The sequence below is a fragment of the Hemiscyllium ocellatum genome, chromosome 1, assembly GCF_020745735.1.
Source record: "Hemiscyllium ocellatum isolate sHemOce1 chromosome 1, sHemOce1.pat.X.cur, whole genome shotgun sequence".
NCBI lineage: Eukaryota > Metazoa > Chordata > Chondrichthyes > Orectolobiformes > Hemiscylliidae > Hemiscyllium > Hemiscyllium ocellatum.
The window spans coordinates 74,620,456-74,646,926 of record NC_083401.1 but is presented as its reverse complement, the minus strand read 5'-3'; the positions used below and the strand labels follow the sequence as shown (position 1 = coordinate 74,646,926).

Sequence of the window (26,471 nt, the reverse complement as noted above, 5' to 3'; positions counted from 1 at the left end):
AATCTTATTCTCCACAATCACATTTGGAAGGGGCAGCGCTCCGAAAGCTAGTGCTTCCGAATAAACCTGTTGGACTATAACCTGGTATTGCATGATTTTTAACATTCTAGAGGCATAAGCCATCAAAAGATATTAAAATGAAATTTAGGCAGAGTTACATATGAATTTTTAACAGTCTTTCATGGCATATGGATGTTGCTGGCTAAGTCTTCATTTATTGCCCATCACTTGTTGATCTGAAGAAGATGATGGTGAGCTGCCTTCTTGAACATTTGCAATCCTTTGTCACTTGTGTTTTTAGGAAGGATTTGATCCAGGATTTTGACTCGTGACAGTCAAGAAATTATGATGTCATTCCAAACCAGGAGAGTATGTTGCCTTAGAGATGAACTTGCAAGTGGTATTGTTCCCATGCATCAATGCCCTTGTCCTTCCTGGTGCTAGAAGGTGCAGGTTTGGAAGGTTGTGTCAGACAAGTCTTGATAAGTTACTGTAGAGCATCTTGTTGATGGAATGTACTGCTGCCACTGACACATAAGTGGTGAAGGAAAGGAATTTTCAGGTTGGTAAATTGGTTACCAATCAAACTGACTACTTTGTCCCGGTTGGTGTCAAGGATTTTGTGTATTACTGGAGTTGCACTCATTCAGGCCAGTGGGAAGTATTCTTGACACTCTTGACTTCTACCTTCTGGATGTGGACAGGCTTTAGGCAGTCAAGCAAATAAAATTTCATCCTGAAAAGTGTGAGGTGATGCATTTTAAGAAAAATACCAAGGCAATGGTGTGCACACTGAAAGTATTAGGGGTCAGAAAGCACTTGGGGAGCAAGTGTGTAGATCTGAAACTCAATGCCTGAAAAGGTGGTAGAGGGAGCCATCACTGTATTTTAAGAAGTATTTTGACAAGATGAGTGCTTGAAACAACATAGCATGTAAAACTATGTGTCAAGTTCTATAAGAGTAGATAGATTCTTGATGACAGGTGTGGACACAGTGGGCTGAAGGGTTACTTTTAATGCTGGTAAACTATGACACCATGTTTTCTGACCTTATGGTGGAGGGAAAGCCATTGATGGCGCAGATGAAGATGGTTGAGGTTGGGACATTGTCCTGAGGAACTCCTGCGGAGATGTTCTGGAGCTGAGATGACTGACCTCCAAAAACTGCAATCATCTTCCTTTGTGCTCGATATGACTCCAACCAGTACAGAGTTTCCCTCTGATTCGCATTGATCCCGTTTTGCTCAGGCCGCTAGATGCCATACTCACTGAAATTCGGCTTTGTTAGTAAGGACGAGCACTCTTATCCCCGTTCTGGAGTGCAGCACTTTTGTCCATGTTTCAAGCAGGGCTCGAATGAAGTCAGGAGCTGACGGTCCAACATGAGCATCAATGAGCAGATAATTCATTTCTAAGTGCTGTCTCATAGCATTGCCAATTCCCCATCCATCACTTTGCTATGATGGAGAGTAAGTGGATTGGGAGGTAATTGGCTGGAGTAGATTTGTCCTACTTTTTGCACTGGTCATATCTGACCAATTTTCAACATTGTTTGGGAAATACAGATGTTGTAATTGCGATGGAACACTTAGCCAGGGGCTTGACTAATTCTAAAGCACAAGCCTTCAGTATTATTGCTTGACTGTTGTGAAACCATATTTGAGTTCTTGCAGGCCTTCAGCCTTTTCTTAATAGCACATGAAATGAATCCAATTGTTTGAAGAGTGGAATCAGTGATCCTGAAGACCTTAGGATGAATCATCCAGTCAGCATTGCTGGCTGACAATGTGTGCAAATATTTCAGTCTGGGCTTTTACACTGATGCTCTGCACACCACCCCGCTCCACTCCACACCCCACACACACACATACACACGCGCGAGCACACACACACACACACCCCTATCATTGAGGATGGGGTTATTCGTGAAGCCTTCGCTTCCTGATAGCAGTTACATTGCTCACTACCTTTCACAACTAGATGTGGCAGGACGTCAGAGCTTACATCTAAACTGTTGTTTGTGGGATCACTTAGTCAGGTCCATTACATGTCCACTTTTTGACATGTAAGTAGCCCTGAGTTGTAGCTTCAACAGGGTGACAACATGTTTTTAGGTGTACCTGCTGCTGCTCCTGGAAAGCTATCAGGCACTCTGCATCGAAAAAAGAGTGCTTTTCCAGCTGATCATAATGATAGCATGGCAGATATGAAGGCCATGAATTTGCAGATTATACAATTCTGATGCAGCCCACAGCACTTTATGCAATCCAGGTACTGAATTGCTAGATCTATTTGAACTGTTTGAAGTAGATATTTCCCTCTTGCTGGATCCCTTACTACTTGCCACAGACCCTTTCTAGCTGCTAAGATGCTCAGTCCCACTGAGCCACATTCAGTGATGGAATTTTAAATCCTGCATGCAGAGTACATTCTGAGGCATACCCTCCCAGTGCTTCCTCCATGTGATGGAGCACTGTTTTGTCATCTCAGGGAGTGGGTGGAGATAGGTTGGAATCAGCAGGGGGTTTCCTTGTGCATGTTTAACCTGGTGCCACAAGATTTTGTGGGATCTTAGTCATTGTTGAGACCTCTGTGACAACTTTCTTCATTGTATTGCCACCTCTGAGAGGGCAGAGTAGTGTTAGCAGTGTCTGAGGTATGACTCTGAGTATGTTTTTACTAGGCAGTTGCTTGATTTGTCTTTGGAATGGTTCTCTCAATTTTGGCATGAGCCTCCAACATGTTGACAAGAAGAACCTTGCAGAATTATCAGGAATGGTTTCCCAATGTCATTGCCAGCAACTAGGTTGATGCCAGGTAGTCCCTCCAGTCATTCCTTCCTGATTTTAGCAGTCTAGTGCAACTCAGTGACTTGCTAGGCCATTTCATGCAACACCTAAGAACCAATCACACTGCTGTGGGTCTGGAGTCACATGTAACCCAGGCCAAGTAAGGACAGCAGATTTCCTTCCCCAAACAGACTTTAATGAACTATCTAGATTCCTACAACAATCGACAGTGGTTACATGTTCACAATTAGGTCAGCTTTTAATTCCAGTTATTATTGAATTCAAATTTCATCGTCTGCCATAGCAGAATTCAAGTGATAACTGCAAATCATTAGATGGGGTTCTTTATTATGACACCAGTGACATCACTTCTATGCCATTGCCCAACCATTTTAACCAATGGGCAGGAAATCAGACTTGTATTACAATCTATTTTGAATCTATGCTCCCAATGAGCAAGGCCCCTAGTGAGAGGAAAATATAAATATGACCTTTGTAGGGTTGCATATTTATGTTTTAGAAATGAACATAAGTTCTTTCCTGAGTAAAATTTCCTTTGATATAGAAACATCCATTATTCTTCATGTAAAACAAAGATAACAATTTTCAAAGAAACAACCATGGTTCATTACTTGTGCATTTTTGGAATATGGGCTGAACAAAGACCACAAGGCAAAAAAAAACTGAAAAGACAATGTGTACAGAGAGCTCATCCCAAGAATAAATAATACCAGTAACTGAAATAATGAAAACATCACTTTACACATTGCAGAATGTGCAATGCATGTTATGGGGATACTCAATACAAGATTTCGAAACATATTTTTTTCAGTATTGTGAGGAAAGAACGTTTTACATAAGAAATTAGCAAATACCTGATAGGATTGTATAAAAACAGAAAGTGCTTTTCTGAAGCATCATATTGGAATTAAAAATGGTCTCTGATTTTCACTCTCCAAAAATGTTGTTAGACCCGTCGAGTTTTCCCAGTACTTTCGGTTTTTATTTTAGATCTCAACCATCCGCTTTTATAACAAAGATTGAATGGTTTTCTTTACCCCACCATCATAAGGAAAATGAAAGTTTTAACCATTTTAAAAGTTATGAAAAATATCTTAAAATATATCTTAGTGTATTTAATATCAATGAGGAGGATCTCCATGAAATTAATTTAATTTGTTTCTTGGCTGGTTGACTTGGTGTTGTGTCTGAGCATTTCTCCACAAAGTTGTTTTTCCTTCCCTCTGTTGAACATCATCTCCCTAAAAAAGTGATTTTTATTAAATCAGAAAGAACAGGAGTAAAATGTGGCTTACCTACAAGGGAAAGAACGACGACTAGAAAATCAAAGATATTCCAAGCTTGAGTGAAATAGTATTGGCGTTGGCCTAACAGTTTTAAAATTGCTTCAACTGTAAATAGAGCTGCAAATATTACGTTGAACCAATTTAAAACTAAGGCAAATCTTTTTGTCTGTCCATAATGATCACATGCCATCACCAGCACATTCAATGTTATCAAGAAAATGGTGAATGGTTCAAACCATCTATGGCTCACTAACTTGTAGAACTTGTAAAGAATCACATTCTAGGGAAGAGAAATGAAGAATTAGGAAAATAAATCACATGAATCTCAGTCACATATTTAGAAAAATCTTTGGCTCTAAAAATTGCAATTTAATTAAGATTTACAAATACAAGATCAAGAACTTAGAAAAACAACCAAAATGAAACAGTGCAAGTTAAATTCCATATTTGCTTCTGCTTTCTTTTGTTTGATATTGTGTTGATAAATACAACTATTCATACATTCATGTATGCAATGGTCAAAAGCAAATTCCTAGCTCATTGTCTGCTGATAGTTCACTTTGAGCAATTTTCTTGTCATTTTTTGTCAGTAGTAGTTTGCCATTGCCTTCCACTCCCAAGGGAATGGTGGATGCGGCAGGTCACCAAGTTTAACTTATCCAGAACAGGAGACAGAGAAATGTGTGTTTGTGTTATTTTGAACTACATGCTAACCATTGAGTTGACCGCTCCAAATATAGTTAAATTAGAGTATAAGTGTGCCATTTTGATTTATAAATGTGACACATAGATGCAGATGTTACATAGTATTCACATCAGCTAATATTAAGGCATGGTGCAGCCACTGTACTGTGGTAATATCCATCCTTCTATATTCACTTGTGCTGAGGAAGTGAGCAATCTGAATATTGTAACATGCAATGAAAAGTGTTCCACTGATGGTTGCTGCATTCATAGATTCATAGAATCATATAGTACAGAAGAGGCCCTTTGGCCCATATAGTTTGTATTTCCAAAAATATGCTTACACCTGTATTGGTTTCAATTTCACACATTAGGCCTATACCCCTGAATGTTATGTCACTTCGAGTGCTCATCCAAATACTTTTTAAGAGTTGTGAGGTTTACTGCCTCATCTACACTCCCAGGTAGTGCAGTCCAGACTCCCCTACGCTCTGGGTGAAAATAGTTTTCCTCAAATCCCTCTCAACCTTCAGTCTTTCACTTTGCACCCTTGTTATTGACCCTTCCTAAATTCCCTGTCCATACCTCTCAATTAAGTCATAGAGTCAGATATACAACACGGAAACAGAACCTTTGATCAGAACAACAGAACCAACTCACCCATGCTCCCCAGATATCCCAACCTAATCTAGTCCCATTTGCCAGCATGTGGTCCATATCCTTCTAAATCATTCCTATTCATTTCCCATCCAGATGCCTTTTAAATGTTGCAATTGTACCAGCCTCCACCACTTGCTCAGGCAACTCATTCCATGTACACACCAAATTCTGCTTGAAAAGGTGGACCCTTAGGTCCCTTTTAAATCTCTCCTCTCACCCTAAACCTAAACTCCCCCACCGCAGGGAAAAGATCTTGTCTATTTATCCTATCCATGCCCCTCATGATTTTTTAAACCTCTGTAAGGTCTGGTGGAGACTAATACAATTGCAACGTTTAAAAGGCATCTGGATGGGTATATGAATAGGAAGGGTTTGAAGGGGTATGGGCCGGGTCATGGCTGGAGGGACTAGTTTAGGTTGGGATATCTGGTTGGCATGGAAGAGTTGGATGGAAGGGCCTGTTTCCATGCTGTACATCTCTATGACTCTAAGGTCACTCCTCTGCCTCCGACGCTCCAGGGAAAACAGCCCCAGCCTATTCAGTCTCTCCCTATAAGCTCAAGCCCTCCAATCCTGGCAATCGCATCCAATCTTATATACCTTAATCAGGTCCCCCCCTCCCCTAACCTTCTCTACACAGAAGAAAACAACCTGAGCTCATCCAGCCTCTCTTCATAGATAAAATTTTCCAAGCCAGGCAACATGCTGGTGAATTTCCTCTGAAACATGTCCAGTGCAATCACATCCTTCCTGTAGTGTGGTGGCTAGAAATACACACTGTACTCCAGCTGTGATCTCACCAAAGTTCTGTAGTTTAGAGGGTTTGTTGCCACAAGATTGAGCAAGTTTCTTGCCGTATTTACCAAACCCACCTGATTAATTACTTACCGCACCCATGTGGTAACTCTCATGTGATTTCTATTCTAGCTTATGCATCATTCCCACACACCAATCACTAGATATCTGCTGAAGGACCATACCCTTTTCATTTGGACCATGTTCAACAGGCAATTGTGCACCTGGATGAACACTAGCATTGCAAAGCTGTCTTGTTCACAACAGGCAGAGTCAGGCATGATGGTGAAAGGGAAGATGGCATCACATTTCTTTGACAGAAACTTAGAGGTCTTGGTAGACAGGGTGGCACAGTTGAGAGGTATCATCTTTCCAGAGGACTAGCAGAGGAGGCCACACCACCAGACTCTCCCAGCCTGATTCAATATTGCCACCCAGAACGGTGCCATCTCCATGATGCAGAGAAACAGCTGGCTCTGCAGAAAGAAGGCTAATGATTTTGAGCCTTCCCTGATGAAGGCTTATTCCCGAAATGTCAATTCTCCTGATCCTCGGATGCTGCCTGACCTGATGTGCGTTTCCAGCATCGCACTCAATACTGATCTCCAGCATCTGCAGTCCTCACTTTGTCCCAATGACCCTGAAGTGTTTATTTCCATGCTGTGTATGACTCAATGGCTCAATGACTCTCTGGTGTCCTCTGCTGTGCCAGGGTAAGCACCACACCTCTCTTTGCCACTTCACACTCACTCTACCTTTGTTACTGCACCCATCTCCCACCCAGCCATCAAACCATCACTTGTACCAACTTTCCTCACTTATTCTTGTTGCCTTCCAACCTTCACACCATTAATATTGTATGGCCTTTATGTCAGGTCTTCAGAACACATAACCAACTTTTCCCAAATACTCCAACACAAACAATTTTGCCAATCACTATTATCCCTCTCATTTCCTTACTTTCTGTCATTAAAGGTGAAGACAACAAGGACAAGGTAAAGTGGGTATGGATAGAGCTGCTGCCCGACATCCGGCTTCTTAATTCCTATAAGGAGGGAGTCCTTGCTCTCACGGAGAATGCTGGGACCATTCCTGTGGGGATGCCAACACATCCACATCCCTCCAAACCTTTTTATCCCATTGCCACTCTCCTGTTAACCACACTCTCATTCTCAAACATTACGCATCATTATAAACCACTGGCCATGAAGCCTTCTCTCACTTGTATCTTGTAGCTTTCTCCAGCCTCCTAACCATTACTCTTTGTGGAGAAACAGTTGATTCCCTCAGAAGTGGCCATCTTGACTCTGAGGACAAGAGTACTGAAGCATCAGAGCAAACATCATCTAAGCTATCTCCTGCCATTCCAACAACCCAGATAATTTGGGAATTGTGGACAGAGAGCACGTTCATACATAATCTGGCCATGGAAAAATTTGCCCCAGGCTACTATCATTCAGAGTTCTGCTGGAAACCAGACACTGGCTCAATCCCCATCAGAAAAGGGCCCTGTGGTTTTGGCAATCAGTGACTTCATCCAAATCCACAAGGAGGAGCAGCAGTGGCAAAAAGGCATCCGAGATGTAATGGCCCTCATTGCCCTGAGGCTGTAGCAGTGCAGTGACCATACAATTGTCTGACTGGTGGCTGCCCTGGAGAACTAGGACTGGTTCCACAGGGACTGCTGGAGATGTACACAAACATTCACTCCATTGCCCCAGCCTTCAGGCTTGCAATGTGGCAGGGGATTGTGATGGTTGTCATGCTGCTGCTGCTGCTGGTGGACAGCCACCTTTTCTCTAATTTTCTTACTGGCTACATGGGCTTCCAAGGTCTGTACATTGCAGCAACTTCCAGAACCAGACATCAATGCTGCAATCCATGAAAACTTCCAAAGGAAGACCCAGTTCTGATTGTTAATTGGTCAACACTGACCACTAACTGGATCAGTCTAATCACTAACATAGGCTGTAAGACTCAGGCTGAGGGGATTGGTTAGCTGAGTAGGCTGGACAGCTGGTTTGTATTGTTAATTGATGCCAACAGCATGAGTTTAATTCCCACACTGACAGAGATTACCATGAAGGAATCTCTCTTGCACGATGACCCCAGGTTAAACCATCACTAATTGTCTCTCTCCTGAGAGAACAGCCTTACGGTCTAGTAAGGCTATGGTAGCTGTAGCTTTACATTGTTGAAGTAAGTTGAGTCTGTTTACTTGGTGACTAGCATCTTACAAGTACCCCTATATTATCACCAAAGTCAATCTGCCATTAAATAATTCAACATGAATATGATGAATTAGTACGGCTTTGATAATGCTCATGAAGCTTGCCACACCCAGAACAATGTAGATTTATTGATATTTCAGAATGTACTATCTATAGCAAGGGTTCCCAATTTCCCAGTGAGGTCAAGAGATGAGGATTTAGGATCACAAGCTCACTCTTTGCTGAGTCAGCAACAATTGCTGAGGAGGCAGAAGTGGACCGTACAGAATAGAAAACTATTATTCTCCATCCTGTGACCTGTACTACCAAGAAACAAAAGAGTAGTGAGGATTGTTGGAACAACATTCCTTCTGAACGCCTTGTCAAAATGATCGGTTTTAAGAAGAGTCTTAAATGGGTAAAGGGAGGTTGAGAGGTTGGGTGGTTTGGGGAGGGAATCACACATCTTGGTCAACTTAAAAAAAAGTTAATTCAACTGTAATTAACTGTAAAGATACACTGGCATATGTTGTCTAGTTTTTGCTGAAAAGGGCCATTTTTCTGCGGGAGACATCCTAAGGGGAAGTTAAGGCAGTTGTGGCTGATGAGGGAAGTCAAGGACATCATCAAAGCAAAGGGAACAATATACAATTGGGTGATGGTTAGTGGGAAGCCAGAGGATTGGGAAGCCATGATAAAAAAACAGTGAAGGACAACACAAGAAGCAACAAAGGGGGAGAAGTTGAAATATGAGGGTCAGTTCGCACATATATAAAAGAAGATAGCAAGATATTTAAAAAGTAAGAGAGAGGCAAGAGCGGACATTGAGCCACTGGAAGATGAAACTGGAGAAGTAGTAATAGGGAACAAATAAAAGTCTGAGCAATTGAATCGGTACTTTTTATCAGTTTTTACTTTGGAAGACACCAGCAGCATTTGAGAACTTCAAGAGAGTTAGAAGGCAAAAGGTGAGTGGCCATTACAAAGGAGAAGGTGATGGTTAATCTGAAAAGTCTGAAGGTGGATAAATCACATGGATTGGATGGACTACACCCCAGAATTCTAGAGAAGATTGCTGAGGAGAGTGTAAAGGCTTTGGTGGTGATCTTTCAGGAATCACTGGAGTCAGGAAAGGTCCCGGGGATTGGAACCGACTAATGTAAAATCCCTGTTTAAGAAGGGAGGGAGGCAGAAGACAGGAAGCTATAGGCCAGTCAACCTGACCTTAGTTGTTGGTAAGGTTTTAGAGTCCATTAATAAAGATGAGATTGCAAAGTACTTCAATGTGCAGAATAACATAGGGCTGAGTCAACACAACTTTGTCAAGAGGAGGTCATAGAATCATAAGATGCCTGACAGTTCTGTTAGAATTCTTTGAGGAGATAACAAGTTGGACAAAGGATATTCAGTGGATGTCATTGTCATAGAGTCACAGTCATAGAGATGTACAGCACGGAAACAGACCCTTCGGTCCAACTCGTCCATGCCAGCTAGATATCCCAACCCAATCTAGTCCTGCCTGCACCTGGCCAATATCCCTCCAAACCCTACCTATTCATATACCCCGAACTGTTAGGATATCCAGAAGGTCTTTGACAAGATTCTGTACATTTGGCAGCTAAATAAGGTAAGAGCATATGGCATTAGGGGCAAGGTACTGCATGAATAAATAATTGGCTTACTGGCAGAATGCAAAGAGTAGTGATAAAGGAGACTTCAGGTTGGTAGTTGGTGACTAATGTAGTTCTGAAGACAGTAGTATTGGGACCACAACTATTCACGTTAGACATTAACAATCTGGACAAAGTCTGCAGATGACACACAAATAGGTGGTGAGATAGGTAGTGTTGAGTAGGTGGAAAAGCTGCAGAAGGACTTCGACAGGTGAGGACAGTGAGCAAAGAATTGGCAGCTGGAATACAATGTGGCAAAGTGTGAGGTTATGCACTTTGGTAAGGAGCATAGAGGAATTGACTATTTTTGAAATGGGGAAAGGCTTCAGAAATCTGAAGCACAAATGGTCTTAGGAGTTCTCGTTCAGGATTCTCTTAAGATTAACCTGCAGATTGAATTGGCGGTTAGAAAGGCACATGCGACGTCAGCATTCATTTCAAGAGGACTAGAATACAAGAGCAGAGATGTACTGCTGAGGCTGTATAAGGCTCTGGTCAGACCGCTTTTGGAATATTGTGAGCAATTTTGGGCCTTGTATTTAAGGAACGATATGTTGATATTGGAAGAGGTCCAGAGGAGATTTGCAAGAATGATCCTGGGGATGAAGAGCAGTTGAGCACTTTCGGGCTATAGTCAATGTTTTGAAGGAAAACTGGGGGATCTCAAAGAAACTTACCAGATACTGAGAGGCCTGAATAGAGTGAATGAGGACAAGATGTTTCCACTCATAGGAGAAACTAGGATCTGAGGGCCCAGCCTCTAAGTAAAGGGGCAATCTTTTTGAACTGAGATGAGGATGACTTTCTTCAGCCAGAGGATGGTGAATCTGTGGAACTCATTGCTGCAGAGGGCTGTGGATGCAAAGTCATTCAGTACATTTAAGACAGAGATACATAGGTTGTTGATTAGTAAGGAGAGCAGGAGCTACAGGGAGACGGTGGGAGAACGAGGTTTAGAAACATATCAGCCATGACCGAGAGGCGGAGCAGACTCATTGAATTGAATGGCCTAATTCTGTTCCTATACCTATGGCCTTATGGAATCCTCACACATGATGACAATTGAATTTATCAATTTTTGATGATAATTGTTGTCCTATTTAGTGCAACTTCAAAGGCACAGAACCAGACAAAACTGGACGGGTGTCACAAATGTTTGAAGGTGGCAGGGTATGTTGAGAAGGTTGTTAAAATGATATGTAAAGTGTGGGAGCCTTGGCTTTTTTCAGGAGCAAAGAGTACAAAAGTAAGGAGCTTGCTAAATCTTTATAAAGCATTGTATTGTACTCTTAAATGTAGAATCATGCAGCTGAATTAGGATTAACTTTTGTCACAGGTAGAATCAAGATAATTTTTAAATCAGAAATCTTTCTCCTGGGGAAATTGCTTAAAGTTAAGATTTTTCATGTGGGTGAATCATAATTGGCATGTAAAGAGGTTGCCTGTCCAATTAAGGGTGATGGTCAGGTTCTCAATGTTGGAGAGTCAATTAGAGACTTCCTAGCCTCAAAGAGCCACCTTTATTACTTCAGCCTATTGTTCTTGAACTACTGATTTCCTTGGGATGTAGTGATACCCACAGAGCCATCAGGGAGGCCATTCCAAGATTTTTACCCAGCACCATGAACAAACGGCAATATTTTTCTCAGTATGGATGATGACGGGAACTTGCTGGTGATGCTGTTCCCAAGTGTTTGCTGTCAATGTTCTTCTGAATGTTTGTGGCCGTGATTTGGAAGAAGTTGTTTTGGAAGCCTTTTAGTGAATTTTATGTCTTGTAGATGCTGCTCTCTGCTGCGACTGTGCGTCAGTGGTAGAGGGAAATAATATTAATAGATGTGATGTTAATAAGTGGGCTGCTGTGTCCTGGGTGATGAGTATTGTTGGTGCTGCACTCATCCAGGAAAGCAGAAAGTATGTCTTTATTTTAATTATTCATGGAATGAGGGCCTTACTGCTTAGGGCAGTATTTATTGCCCATCCCTAATTGTGCAGGGGGCAATTAAAAGTCAATCACATTGTTGTGGGGCTGGAGTCACATGTTGGCCAGGTAAGGATGATAGTTTTCTTCCCTAAATGGATCAGATGGGTTTTCCCACAATGATTAGTAATGGATTCATTAGATGTTTCATTCCAGATTTTTAAAAAATTCAATTCTACCATCTATTATAGCGGATTTGAACCCAGATCTCCAGAAAAACTTTACCTGGGTCTCTGGATTAATAGTCTAGCATTAATATCACTGGGAAATCACACCCCCCCCCGCCCTCCCTATTATATTGATTTGTATATTGTGGATGGGAGATAATGTTTGGGAGTCAGGCAGTGAGTTTGTCACTGCAGGATTCCTAGCTTCTGACTTGCCCTTGGGGCTACAGTATCTATATGGTTATACCAGTTCAATTTCTGATCAATGCTAACCCCTAGGATATTGATCATGGGGGATTTAATGATGGTAATGCTATCGAATGTGTAGGGGTTTGCAGATGGGATGTATGTGTTGCAGGAAGTTTGGTTGTTTGGGGTTATGAAGAGCAATCGGGTGATATGGTAGATTCGACTCTTGCATAGCAGGGAAAGACATTGAGAAAGTCTTTTAAGGTCCTTTGGCCACAGATCAATTGGAGCTTAGATCAATTTGGATGATCTTGTTTTTCTGTTATATAGTTTTATGTTGATATCAAGCTACGATTGATTTAAATTGAAGTAAATCATGCTGTATCACTGATGTACAAATGGAAAAGTTAAGGTTTTTTGGGCCTCTCACCAAGATCTAGTCAAGCCTTGCAATGGCTGCTAATGCCAGATAAATAATAATCATTCACATGGTACAAAGCACAATATCAGGCTTCTTCAGAAGAGGTCACTTACAGACAAATTGAGAGTAATTTAAGCTGAAAACATCTAAGCATTTGATTATTACCAGACACCAAGGATAGAACACTTAAAAACCTTGATGTATAGTCCAATGTGCCCATCTTATGTTAAAACTGAGCCAATAATTTGATTAGGTTAACCTTCTCTGACTTCAAGTAATGTCATCCAGAAATGGAAAATCTGAAATAATACTAGAAACTGTGAGAAATATTTTATGTTTTCTGATTTATTTCAGATTTTCACCATCTGTCATATGTGGATTGTCCTTCTAATAGACAATCTGATTTACACCCTGCCACATTTTCATGCAATGAATGTGTGCAACTGATATAGCAGTTCAGACTTTAATCGGTAAGATATAATTTTGAATTCAAAGCTGTATAAATTGTTTAAAATAGTGTCAAAACTCTTCACTGTAGTATCAATGTGAATATAATTTCCATTTTCAGCATGAAGTTCATAATAATGGCCTGGAATTCCAAACAAAACTCCATTAAGCCTCAAAGCTTGTGGAGTCACATTAATATGTGAGAACTTTTTGCTTAATAATGAGCAATGGACACAGGATTTGCTGGAGGAATAATACAGTTGTAGAAATGTTTTCTTGACAGTTTTTTTTTCAAAGGATCCCATTTTATTTTCTATATTGCAGACTCAAGCAATCAAATGTGTGTGTTGTTGACATGTGCCAAAATGTTCTGATTGTCCGTTATGCCTTTTCAGCAACGGAAACTGTTATTGATAAATCAGAAAACCTGTCTTGCTCACACACGTTTGCTTAACTACTCTTTCACTCCTTCTTCATTTCCCTTTCTTTGTTTACTAAGTGTTGACTAGTTAATCAATTATTGCAGCACTGCTGTAAAATAAAGAAAATACTCTGATTTTAATACAACCATGGGTCTTGGAAACCCTATAGAACACTTTATTGCTATTTACTTGATAAACGAGGCAAGAGGTGGAGCTGAGTGAGAGCAGAACTGGAATCTGGTACGACTAATGGACATAGCAGAGAAGGCAATATGTTCACCACAAGATTTTAATCCCAAACAGGAAGAACTAGCTAATATGCATTAGATTTGATGCCAAGCCATGTGGATACAGATCACTGTGGAAAGCATCATTAGAGAGAGAATATTAGTTGAAATATGAGTTGGACGTGTCACAGCATGTTACTAAAGAAAAAAAAAATCTGGATCTGCAGGGAGAATATATGTGCAGATCAGCAGAAGTCAATAAAAGACAGCCAGAAGATTTATACAATGCCAGAAGTCTTTTAAGTAATATGAGTGGAAGTTTGAATGATGAAACAAATGAAGTATCACTGCAACAAAAGCAGAAAGTGCTGGAGTAGCACTGGTTCACTCCTCCTCCACTTCCAACACCTCTGCACATCCCTTCCCATGCAATAGCAGGAAGTACAATATTTGCCCATTTACCTTCTCCGTCCTGACTATCCAACGCCACAGACACTCATTCCGGGTGAAGCAACAATTTACCTGTACTTTATTCAATCTAGCCTATTGTCTTTGCTACTCACAATGTAGTTTCCTGTACATTGGGGAGATGAAACTTATACTGGTTGACCCCTTTGCTAAATACCTACTGTTAAAATGACCCCTAGCTTCCAGTTGCCTGCCACTTCAACACAGCACTGTGTTCCTATCGCAACATTTCTGTCCCAGGTCCTGCTGCAGTTTTACAGTGATGCTCTACGTAAGCTGGAAGAACAACACCTTTTCCTGCCTGAGGACCTTACAGCTTTCAGAGCTCAACATGAGTTTAACAATTTCAGAATGTGAACACTCTCCTCTGTGTCCACTGCCCTTCCCCACATACCTAGGTCCTGATTTGTATGGGTTGCTCCACTCCGGTGAAACTGAGGACTGCCAATGCTGGAGATTAGAGTCAAGAGTGTGGTGCTGGAAAAGCAAGGATGCTGCCTGACCTGCTGCGCTTTTCCAAGACCACACTCTTGACTCTTGCTCCAGTACAGCCAACCAATTTTCAATCATTTACCCTTTCTGTTAGCACCTCCCTAGCATTTATCTCTTTTGGCTTATCATCAGGTATCTCTTTTTTGTGCCTATCCATTTTTTCTCTCTCTCTGGACCTTGAATCCATGTATTTGCTTCCCCAATCTTGCCATCAGCATAAATGCCATCCTTTCCCAGTTATTTTCAGTTCCGACAAACAATCATTGGGGTCAAATATTAAATGTTTTCTTCTGCAGATACTGCAGACTTGCTGAGCTTCTCCAGCGCTTACTGGTTTTCTTTCAGATATCCAGCAACTGCAGTTCTTTGCTTTCATTGAAGTATCTTTGCAAGTTCAGTTAAATTTCATGAAATGGACAATGCCCACCCTAATGCCAAATGTGAGGTGATAAGATAAAACCATTTTGCTAAATCATAATAAGGAAAAGAAAATTATCCTTGTGAGCCAAACAAGAACCAAAACTGCATTCATTCTGTGGAATGACAGTCTCAGAGTGAAAATGAAACAGGTAAGGATGGCAGACAAGTCATTCTGTCAATCAAATAGGACGTTAGTCAGCTAATAACTTTAGAAGGATTAGATGTCAGTAATGCAAGGATAGGGGATTGCTGAAATATCAGACGGGCAAGATGTTGGACCGATGATGATTTTAAGTATAAAGCAATTACATTGCTGTTTATATCAAATTAATCCAATTAATGTTATGCTATCTTTTGGTAGGTTATAAGAAGCCAAGTACAATATTATGCAAATCTAATACAAAGTCAGTAATTAACTTGGACCACAACATCAAGCAATAGGAAAATGTAATGTTGTGCATGAAAGATAAAGAAAAGCACCAAAATCTAGAATTCCAATTATGGAACTGTGAGAACAGCCAGTCCTTGCACATTGCACATGCCAATAATAGGGCAGATCAAAGAAATATTGTAGTCAATAAGAGCATAAAAGTGTCAGAAAGGTATGTTGATACAATTAAAAACTTCCAATGTGTGGCAGGAAAGCAGAGTGTGCAACTAATTCAACCAAAAGTTGTTTGAATCACAGCCAGATAATTCAGGAGAAAAGAGTTTAGATCTGCAGGAAGCAGATATTTGCAGTGCATCGTAGGATAACTGAACATTTATTAAATGTTTGCACCTTTATAAATGACTGGAATAGAGCTTCCTTTACAAGCAGTAAAGCTAATCAGAATTAGTTAATCAAAAAAATATTTTGAATTTGAAGTTGAGGTTAATTGTGTCAAGTAAACAATGTCTAACCTATAGCTAAATGTATGTATGTCATGGTAATTACATTGTTTTAATTTTATGATAAGTAAAATAAAATATCCTGATGAATCAAAGAACCTAAAGCAAATTGTAGCCATCTGAGGATAAGAATGAGACAATTACTTATGTCAAATAGGTGATGATCTGAGGCAAATAAGATATTGGTTACAATTGATTACAGATACATTCGCTCAACAAAAAGAATGTTATTTGCACTTTGTGCTAAAGTTCATTACATTCCAGCTAGAATGAAGAAAATTAGGTAATAAAGAAGGTGAAAGATCCAAGTCATTGGGTTAAAATTATAGTAACAGTGGTTATGTTACATAATGGATGAGTGGAAAATAATGTAAAAGTTAAATATTAAAAATCAAACATTAAAGAAAAGCTACAGAGAAGAATATTGACCAACATAAAGCACTGAGGACATAGCATCAAAGTTAACAATGATGGAAAAGAACAACTATACTTATCAAAGTTTAACTTTTTAATCCTTTTGGCAGATATGCCCTTTGGGGTCATTTCAGCTGTGGAAAGTATTGAATACATCATGATACAGGTGCAGCATGACAGCAAAAGAATGAATATTGTTACAGATAATATCCTGATTTTAGGAAACAATGAATAAAATATGACCTATGAAAGAAAAGGTCCTTATGCTAAACAAGAACAAGTGCTTTCCTACAGGAATGTAACCCAGACACATTGAACACATACAAAAGGAATTTTAAAAAGTGAAACAATCAAATACACGGGAAAACCAAAGATCCATTTCTCTGCTGGTCAGAGTTACAGAGTGAAATAGTTGGGTAAATTTCTGCCTAACTTGTTGAATGCCGCGAAACTGTCAATAAATCTTTATGGAAAAGGCATGTCAGTACCTTTGAGGTGAAGAATATGATAGGAACTTCCATCAGTTGCACTGCTTGTGAAGGGAAATTAGCCATGAAGTATGGAATTACGATCTAATCAATGAAGTTTATTATATATGCTTTCAGTTCAAAAGAGCCAACTAATTGTTATGCTTCTAGAGTATTTATATTAAAGCAACAGTTGTCATGAATGGATGCAAAGATTCCTTCTATTATGCACAATGTTTAGAGGAGAATGGCCTTAAATTTCTGAAGACAATCATGAAGAAGCCAGTTCATTAAATTTTACAAGGTATACATATATATTGCGGAGAGAAAGTGGTCATTGCATACTGCGATGAAAAATAGAAGTTGGGAAGCAATTTTTGAACATTTTTTTCCTGCAACTAGGTTCTTAAACCTGGATAAAGTTAAAAATCACACAACACCAGGTTATAGTCCAACAGGTTGAATTGGAAGCACTAGCTTTCGGAGCGCCGCTCCTTCATCAGGTGGTTGTGGAGGACACAATTGTAAGGCACAGAATTTATAGCAAAAGTTTACAGCGTGATGTAACTGAAATTATACATTGAAAAATACCTTGATTGTCTGTTGAAATCTTGATTTCATCTGTTCCAATACCATGATAGTTTCACTTCTTTCATGTTTCACACTTTCAACATATTGTCTAGCTAACACCAATTGTTACAGTTAACCTGAGAATGCAACTTTTAAAAAAAGTTTTGTGATTTACACATGAAAGAAGTGAAACTATCATTGTATTCAAACAGATGAAAGACTCAATAAATAATCAAGGTATTTTTCAATGTATAATTTCAGTTACATCACACTGCAAACTTTTGCTATAAATTCAGTGCCTTACAATTGTGTCCTCCACAACCACCTGATGAAGGAGCGGCGCTCTGAAAGCTAGTGCTTCCAATTCAACCTGTTGGATTATAACCTGATGTTGTGTGATTTTGTCCAATGTCGGTATCTCCAAATCTCAAACCTGGAAGTACGTTGGGTGCCGGTAATGGTGTGAAAATACTCTAGGAGCCAACATACAACAACCCTGAGGTCCGAAAACATTCTAATCAGGGAAAGTGGTTACAAGGGTACAGGAATCCTTTGCTTTCTAAGTAAAGGCATATAGTAAGAAAAAAGAAAGTTATGATGAATTTATGCAAAGCATGAGTTTAGTCTTGGCAAGGACTATTATGCCTAATTGTAATCGTAACACTGTATCAAAAAAAGGGAAGGCTTTAAAAAGAATACAGACAGGAGTATTCAGGAATGGGGAACATTAGTTAAATGGATGGCCGCATTTGTTGCCTCCAGCACCTGTGTGCTACGTGCTAATTTAAATCGTGCGTGCACGTGCAAACAGTTTCTGTGGGAATGTGGTCCAGGAGAGGGAGAGATTGAGAGTAGAGTTCAGGGGATGATAGGTGAAGACATATTATATTTGGAATGTCGCACATGTCCTGAATGAGCACGTGTCTTCAGTTGCAGGTATCAACAAACATTGCCTAAATGCCTTTGGAGAAGTTAAAGTTGTTTTCCTGAGAAAAGAGGAAGGTTGAAAATTATTCAGAATCATGCAGGGTCTGCCATTAAGAAGATTTTAAGAGGGCTGACAGAAGAGCAACTAATTTAACATTATTATAAACAGTGAGTGTTTAAGACTTTGAAAGCTCTGCCTGAAAATGGAAGCAGTTTCAATGATGGTTTTCAAGAGGAAATTAGATAAGCACCTGAACAGAAAAAAATATTCTAGGATTATTGGAAAACGGCTGGGGAGAGGGATTAACTAAATTGGATTTACAGTGAATCAGCTTGGGTCTGAATGTTCTCCCTCTGTGTTGTAACCATCCTATGGTCCTAGCATCTGCTTGAGCAATCTGTCTCTAAATTCAGCAGGCACTGATCTCACTGAGAATATCAATGCCCCACTCAATGTTTTCAGATCTATTCTTAAAGGGAGTACTGGAAGTGACATATCAAAGGTAATGTCTTAGTTCACTGTTTCCCAATGCTTTCTCCTCCTAGTTCTTCAGACTACTGCTAATCCTACTTATGTTTGATTTGCTTTGACAAAAAAAACCCCACAGCCACGATTCTAGGATTGAATAGCTGGCTTATTGGGGTAGGCCTACTGGTATTATTGCGAGACTATTAATCCAGAGACCCAGGTAATGTTCTGGGGGCCTGAGTTCGAATCCCACCATGGCAGATGGTGGAATTTGAATTCAGTAATAATCTGGAATGAAGAATCTAACAATGACCATGAAACAAATTGCCATTGAAAAAACTGATCTAGTTCATTAAAATCCTTCAGGGAAGGAAATATGCCATCCTTACCTGGCCTGGCCTGGCCTATATATAACTCCAAACCCACAGCAATGTGGTTCGAACCTTCAGCCTTCCTTCAGCTCTTAATATATGCATTAACCACTACTGCCTGTTTCCTGTCACTTGGCCTTTCCATATCCATACTGCTAATGTCTCTTATCCTATGATCTCTAACTTTGGTTACAGGTCTTTTGCGTGGCAAATCACTTCTGGAAGTCCACATGCACAACATCAGCTGTATCATCCCTAGCAACACTCTCTGCTACCACTTCACAAAACTCCAGTTAATGCCATTTTCTTTGAATTAGCTCTCCTTAATTAAGCAGAAATTCTCCATGTGATCATCAATTTGTCCCATATATTGTTTCTAGAAATTTCCCACCCACTGAAGTGGAACTGACTTGTAGCTGTTGAACTCATCTTTACATTCTTTCTTGTTCAAGGGTACAACATTTGCCAGTCTCCAGCGATGGGCAGTAAATGTTGGCCCAGTCAGTGATACCCACATCCATGGATAAATAATTAAAAAAAGCAATTGAATGACTGAGTTTGAAAATGCCCCATTTGGTGAACTGGCACCAAACTCACAAAAGGTCAATGATTTGATGTATAATTCTGTTTCTCTCTGTGACCTGATCCAATCTTCCAGCATTTTCTATTTTTATTTCAGATTTCCAGCAATTGTAATATTTTGCTTTTGTTGTTAGACATAGTTTGTACATACTTTAAATCTGACATCCCAGTCGATACTTTCCAGGCAGCTCATTTTGAAAAATGTGTTTGGAATGCCGTTCTGCAACACTCAAAGAAACACTCAGTTGTTAAGGAAGTGTAATTGGCTCATTCTGGTGATATCAGCCAGGGTAAATCCCCATGGAGTGCACTCCCTGCCTAATCTTGATATTAATATATTTCTCCTGTTCACACACTGGATAAGAGCCTTTTTTTTTCAATTAAGTCTACTGAAAATGTTGCCAGAGTCTGAGTATGAATAATAGGCCCCAAGTGTTACCAGGTATTGTTTAATTTTAAGCTGCATCATGGTTTAAGTAACTGCCGCCGGGGAAAAGCAAAGCTCAATGTATTCCTCCTTGTGAACATGAGAAAAATGGCTGATCAACTGGGCACATACAGCTGAATTGGTTGTCATGAGCAATAAGCGTACTTTCTCCTCGATTGTAGCAGGCCGAAACATAACAATAAGGAAAAGACATAAGAACACTAATCAATTTCTGTCGGAAGAAATGACCGTAGATGCTGGAATCTGCATTGAAAACAAAAAGTGTTGGCGATCATAAGAGTCATCTAGCCTTGAAACATTAGCTTGCTCGCTCTCCATGGATGCTACCTGACCCACTGTGATCTCCAGCAATTTTTGTTTTCATTAGTCACTTGCTGGTTGATTGAGTCTTTGTGAATTGGAATGCCTGGTAAAAGTGATGGTGTTGGAAATATAAGGAGCTGGAGTTGTGTCCTAGACTTCTAAAGATCATTGAAATTTTAACAAGATTTGCAGCCTATTATGAAGGGAACTAATGGCCCAGTAAATGAATAGGTCTGGATTTGCTGGAGTTGAATATCTCTGTAGCGATTGGAATGAGGTCATCCAGGTTGATCTCATAGAATATGAGTTCCCTGGTTGGGGCTGTTAACCTGAACCATCAGGGAGTTCTGGCTGACAGATATAAACAGAGTGTTGGGGCTCTGTTCATTCCAGGAGCCGGCTCTGTGCTAGCTGGATCAGTGTCCTCCAATATGCCTGTATAAACAAGGGCAACTTGGTGACAGGATATCTGCCTTCATGGAGTTATTTCAATCTCATTTTGGGTTCTATTGGTTAGGTTTTCTCCCTCATCCTTCAGTCTGCTGGAACTGAGAGAGCAAAGTGCGAATCAGGGACCTTGATGATTCATGGAATCAGTATTTTATTTCCTTAACAAATGTGATGTAAGGTTAGAAAATGAGGCAGTAAAATAACAGTAAAGGAACAGGTTTGGATTATAATCTAATTAGATGCAGATGGAAAATAAATAGAAGGAAATAAATAAAAATAAAACTTTCTGTAAAATTTCAGCAATTTTGGCAGCGAGAAACAGTGTTAACATTTTAGGTGGATGAAGAAGTGCAACTCACTAGGTAAATGCCTGCTTTCTGCTGTCAGGTTTCTGAGCCATTCAGTTTATTGAATATGTTGAAGTTAATTCTTGTGAGTTGTAGCATTAGTGAAATGTCAATGCACGGAGATAGGCCTCTCGCCACCTACTGGTGACAAGACTTGATCCATCACTTAAGAGGGAGACCTTAATCACTGAAGTTTATCTTAATGGCAAGACTCTGATTTTATTGCCTTCACCTGACTAATTTTACCTGTTCACCATTTTTCTCGCCTTGTTGGGGACTGCAAAATCCAAAAGTACACACTACACAATATCAGCCTGCTCATGGTGTATAGAACAGTCACCAGGTAAGTTTGTGTTTATTTTTGTGGGACTGGGTGGGGCTGTACCTTCTCCATTCAGTTCTTCCATAAAATCTACTTTGACTATTGCTACCCATAACTGCCTCAACTCTCCCTGAGGCTTGGTCCTTTCACTGCCTGGCACACAAGTTCACTCAGAGTCAAAACCTAACCCACAAACATGGATGAATTAATAAATAAATAAGGAACCAGACCTACTCTTGCAAGTGGAGAGAGTGAGGTCTGCAGATGCTGGAGATCAGAGCTGAAAATGTGTTGCTGGAAAAGCGCAGCAGGCCAGGCAGCATCCAAGGAACAGGAGATTCGACGTTTCGGGCATAAGCCCTTCTTCAGGAATGATTCAGGATTCATTCCGGATTCAGAATTCTTCAGGATTCCTGAAGAAGGGTTTATGCCTGAAACGTCGAATCTCCTGTTCCTTGGATGCTGCCTGACCTGCTGCACTTTTCCAGCAACACATTTTCAGCAACTCTTGCAAGTGCCCAGGTCGAAGCATCTAACAGCATGATGAATATGGAAATCAAATGTATAGTTTCAAAATTACAGCCTTTTATGGATGCTTCACAGCTGGATAGTAGCTATATTTTGCAAAATAAATGCATTTCATATGTATTTTTATGAAGCAACCTCTTTTTGTCAAAGCGTACCTTAGGAGTTGGAATTTTCTTAAATGGTTTAGTCTTAAACAGACGCTTAAGTGTGCCATAAAACCTTCTTTGATCTTCAGTTAGAACTGTGACTAAAGCTCCTTCTTTTCGTGACTGCAACAAAAGCAAAAGGAAATTCAGAAATGCATAAACTAAGACAAAATCTGTACTTATCGCATCACAGATTTCAGCTCTTATTACAGCATTTTAACAAAATATTGTCTGCCTTTTGTGATACGTGCAATTTCTGTTGTGTTTTCTTTCGTTTATCAGTATTCCCAATGATAATATCCTTGACAAAGAAATACAAGTCTGTTTTCAATTACAAAATCATACAGGATAATCCATCATTAAACTCAATTCCCAATGTCAACATAAATAAACAAGATTAAGCAATGCAAATGAGGTGCTTCAACAAAATAAAACAAATTTTAATTGCTACAGTTAAGGTTCACATTTGGATTCAAACAAAGAAAAAGACAATAGAATTGACTGTAGAAGCTGATACTGGCAAGACTTATATCTACATTTCTTTGTTTTTTGGATCAGTGCATGCATAGATCAACTGGTAGAGGTCTTCTCAGACATCTTCAACCTCTCCCTGTAGCAGGCCACTGTCCCTGGCTGTTTCAAGAGGACCAACATCATCCCTGTGCCTAAGAAGGCACATGCAGCATGTCTCAATGACTACTCCCCAGTGACCCTAACGTTGGTGGTCATGAAATGCTTTGAAAGGTTGGTTATGGCATTAATCAACTCCAGCCTCCCCACTACCCTTGACCCATTCCAATTGGACTATCTGACCAACAGGTCCATATCAGATGCCATATCACTTACCCTTCACTCCTCAGTAGAACATCTTGACACCAAGAACAGCTACGTGAGAATCTTACTCATTGATTACAGTTCAACCTTCAACGTTATTATCCCCTCGACACTGATTACTGAACTTCGTGATTTCAGACTAAGCCCCACTCTCTGCAACTGGATCCTCAGTTTCCTGACCCACAGGCCACAATCAGTGAAAATTAGGGACTATATGTCATCCTCACTAACACTCAAAACTGGAGCCCCCCAGGAGTGTGTACTCAGCCCCCTACTGTACGCACTGTATACCCATGACTGCGTCGCCAAATACCAGACTAATGCCATTTACAATGTCGCTGATGACACCACTATAGTCAGATGAATCTCAGATGGCAATGAAACAGACTACCAATGGGAGGTGGAAGACCTGGAAAAATGGTGCACTAAGAACAACCTAGCTTTCAATGCCAGCAAAACAAAGGAACTCATTGTTGACTTTTGGCAGGATGTTAGATTAGTTTACTTACAGTGTGGAAACAGGCCCTTCGGTCCAACAAGTCCACACCGACCAGCCGAAGTGCAACCCACCCAGACCCATTCCCCTACAGTTACCTCTTCACCTAACACTACGGGCAATTTAGCATGGCCAATTCACCTGACCTGCACATTTTTGGACTGTGGGAGGAAACCAGAGCACCCGGAGGAAACCCATGCAGACACGGGGAGAATGTGCAAACTCCATACAGTCAGTCACCTGAGGCAGGAACTGAACCCGGGTCTCTGGCGCTGTGAGGCAGCAGTGCTAACCACTGTGCCACTGTGCCACCCATTAAAAGCGGCGTGCCCCCTACGCATTGATGGACCAAGTGTGTCAAGCTCCTGGGAGTGGTCATCAACAACAAGTTTTCTTGGCCTGTTCATATGGACACACTGGTTACAAAGGCCCAACAATGTCTCTTCTTCCTCAGTCAGCTGAGAAAATTGGCATGATAGCCAAACTTTTATGGGTGCGCCATCGAGAGCATTCGAGCTGGATGTATCACTACCTGATACAGCAACTGTACCATTCAAGATCAGAGACAGTTACAGAGAGTGGTGAACTCAGCCCGGACAATCACCCATCTATTGATTCCACCCACCAGGCCTGCTGTCAAGGAAAGGCTGCCAGCATTCTCAAAGATCCATCCCACCTTGGCAATGCTTTTCTACAACCTCTACCATTGGGGAGAAGGTACAGAAACCTGAACATATGCAGCAGCCGGTTTTGAAACAGTTTCTACACAACTGTTGTTAGAATACTGAATGGACTCACAGACTCTTAGCATTCGCCTGTATCTGTGTTTTGGTTTTTGCTGCTGTTTACCTATTATTTACTTATCTATGCTATTTAACTCTGCGATCTGCCTGTAATGCTCACGAGACAAAGATTTTCACTGTGTCTCAGTGACAGTAACTTCAATTCAATTCAGTTCATTTCAGTGCACTAACACACTGAAAATGGCATTTCTTAGAACAAGTCTTGGGAAAGAATTGTATAGTCATCTTTCATCTGAATTTGAGAAGATAGTGATACAGTTAGCCATGCAGACATATGGTGGCATTCAATTCCTCAAAATGCTCACTGTGTAAGGCGTCTACTTGATTTTAGTTAATGTATCCCAGCCCTTTGTCTTTCTGTTCCTGAGGGATAGCAAACCTCAGTTTTGAGGACATTGGTATGGCTACTTTTTCAAACAATAGCAGTGCCAGTGGACCTCCCAATGGCAGCAGTATGGCAGTGCCTATCAAATCCCTATGCTAGTAGGCCCTTTAGAAGTATCCTAATCACTGCATTTCAATTGCATGAGAAAAAAACCTGTGAGAATGGCGAGAAACCGATATTGCTGGTTTGATCAAAAGATGGTACTAACCATTTTTGCAAGGTCTGGTAAACCCCAGTTGCTTATGATTGCAGTATTCTTTCCTTCCAAAATCCTGATTGGCAGAAGGTCATTTTACAATGAGTCAAAGTTTCAAATCAGCTGTTTGGAGATTAGAGGCTATCTTCCAACATATATTCTCCAGTTCATTGACATGGACAAAATATATAACGTAGGCCAGCCTGCAGTGCCAAGTTTATCATTCAGTTATCAAAGTTAAAAGCCATCCCTAAGGGTTTTCAGTTTTGCTGTTCTAAATTCAAAGCATACCTAATTCAGGTTTCCAAATCAAAAGATGCAGAAGTGATTATAAGAAACAAGAATTTGTTTTTACGTATTGTTCCTTGGACCTGGATATTTATGGGCTGGTAAAGAAGGGGTTGGGTTTTTAATAGCTGGGATATCTGGAAATATGAGTAATTTTAAAACTGACGCTTCATTTCAATTTTTTTGTCTCTATTTCATAATTGACAGCCAGCCAAGTTGAAAGGGATGATCAGGGGTAATTGCACGCCTACGGCATTTGGCGTAAACCATTGGTCACATTGTTCTTGATCCACTTAGACAGCTGAAACTTAGTAATGGTTATGGGAATGCTTCCACCTTAAATGTTTGCAATGATGTGTGCAAACTTAGGAAGTAAGAAATTGTAATTTTGTTCATGTTTTAGTGTTTGATGCATGTTAATATGGAAAACAAACTTAAAAGCTACTAAAGATAACTACAATAACATAGAAATAAATAGTATAAATAGAAATTAAGAATAAATTATAACTTTTTAAATTATTCATTTAACCTAGTTAAATTAACTGATAAAAATAAGTTGATTAAATGATAAAATTAAATTGGATTGATTACATAAAATGCTAGTTAACTAAGTTAAAGGTGAAATGCCTCTTTTTCTCCTTGACCAAGAATGTGGCTCTCTGTGGCCATTCACCCAGTGTACTCTAAAGGCAGTACCAGTGAAACATGCGGAACTGTTAAAAAAAATTCAGAAATCTTCTTTGGAGAAGTAACCGGTGCCCCAAGAACCCTCTAAGATCTGTGATCCATGAGTCAAGGAAAAACTGGCCTGGTTCCATTAAAAGTGAGATCTCGGAGATGTCTGCTCTAGCCATGGAGACATCAAATTGTGTGCAGTTTAGA

At 40.2% G+C, this 26,471-nt stretch overlaps 1 protein-coding gene across 1 annotated transcript in view; it reads right to left on the bottom strand.

The window, feature by feature from the left end:
* Positions 1–26,471, bottom strand: part of LOC132833419 (sodium channel protein 60E-like) — a 175,939-nt gene that overhangs the window by 5,442 nt on the left and 144,026 nt on the right. Inside the window, exons 21-22 of the mRNA XM_060852087.1 lie at positions 22,597–22,700; positions 4,106–4,376 (exon numbers count right to left, since the gene is read on the bottom strand). Coding sequence (XP_060708070.1) covers positions 4,106–4,376; positions 22,597–22,700 — 375 coding nt within the window. The remainder of the gene's footprint in view (positions 1–4,105; positions 4,377–22,596; positions 22,701–26,471) is intronic.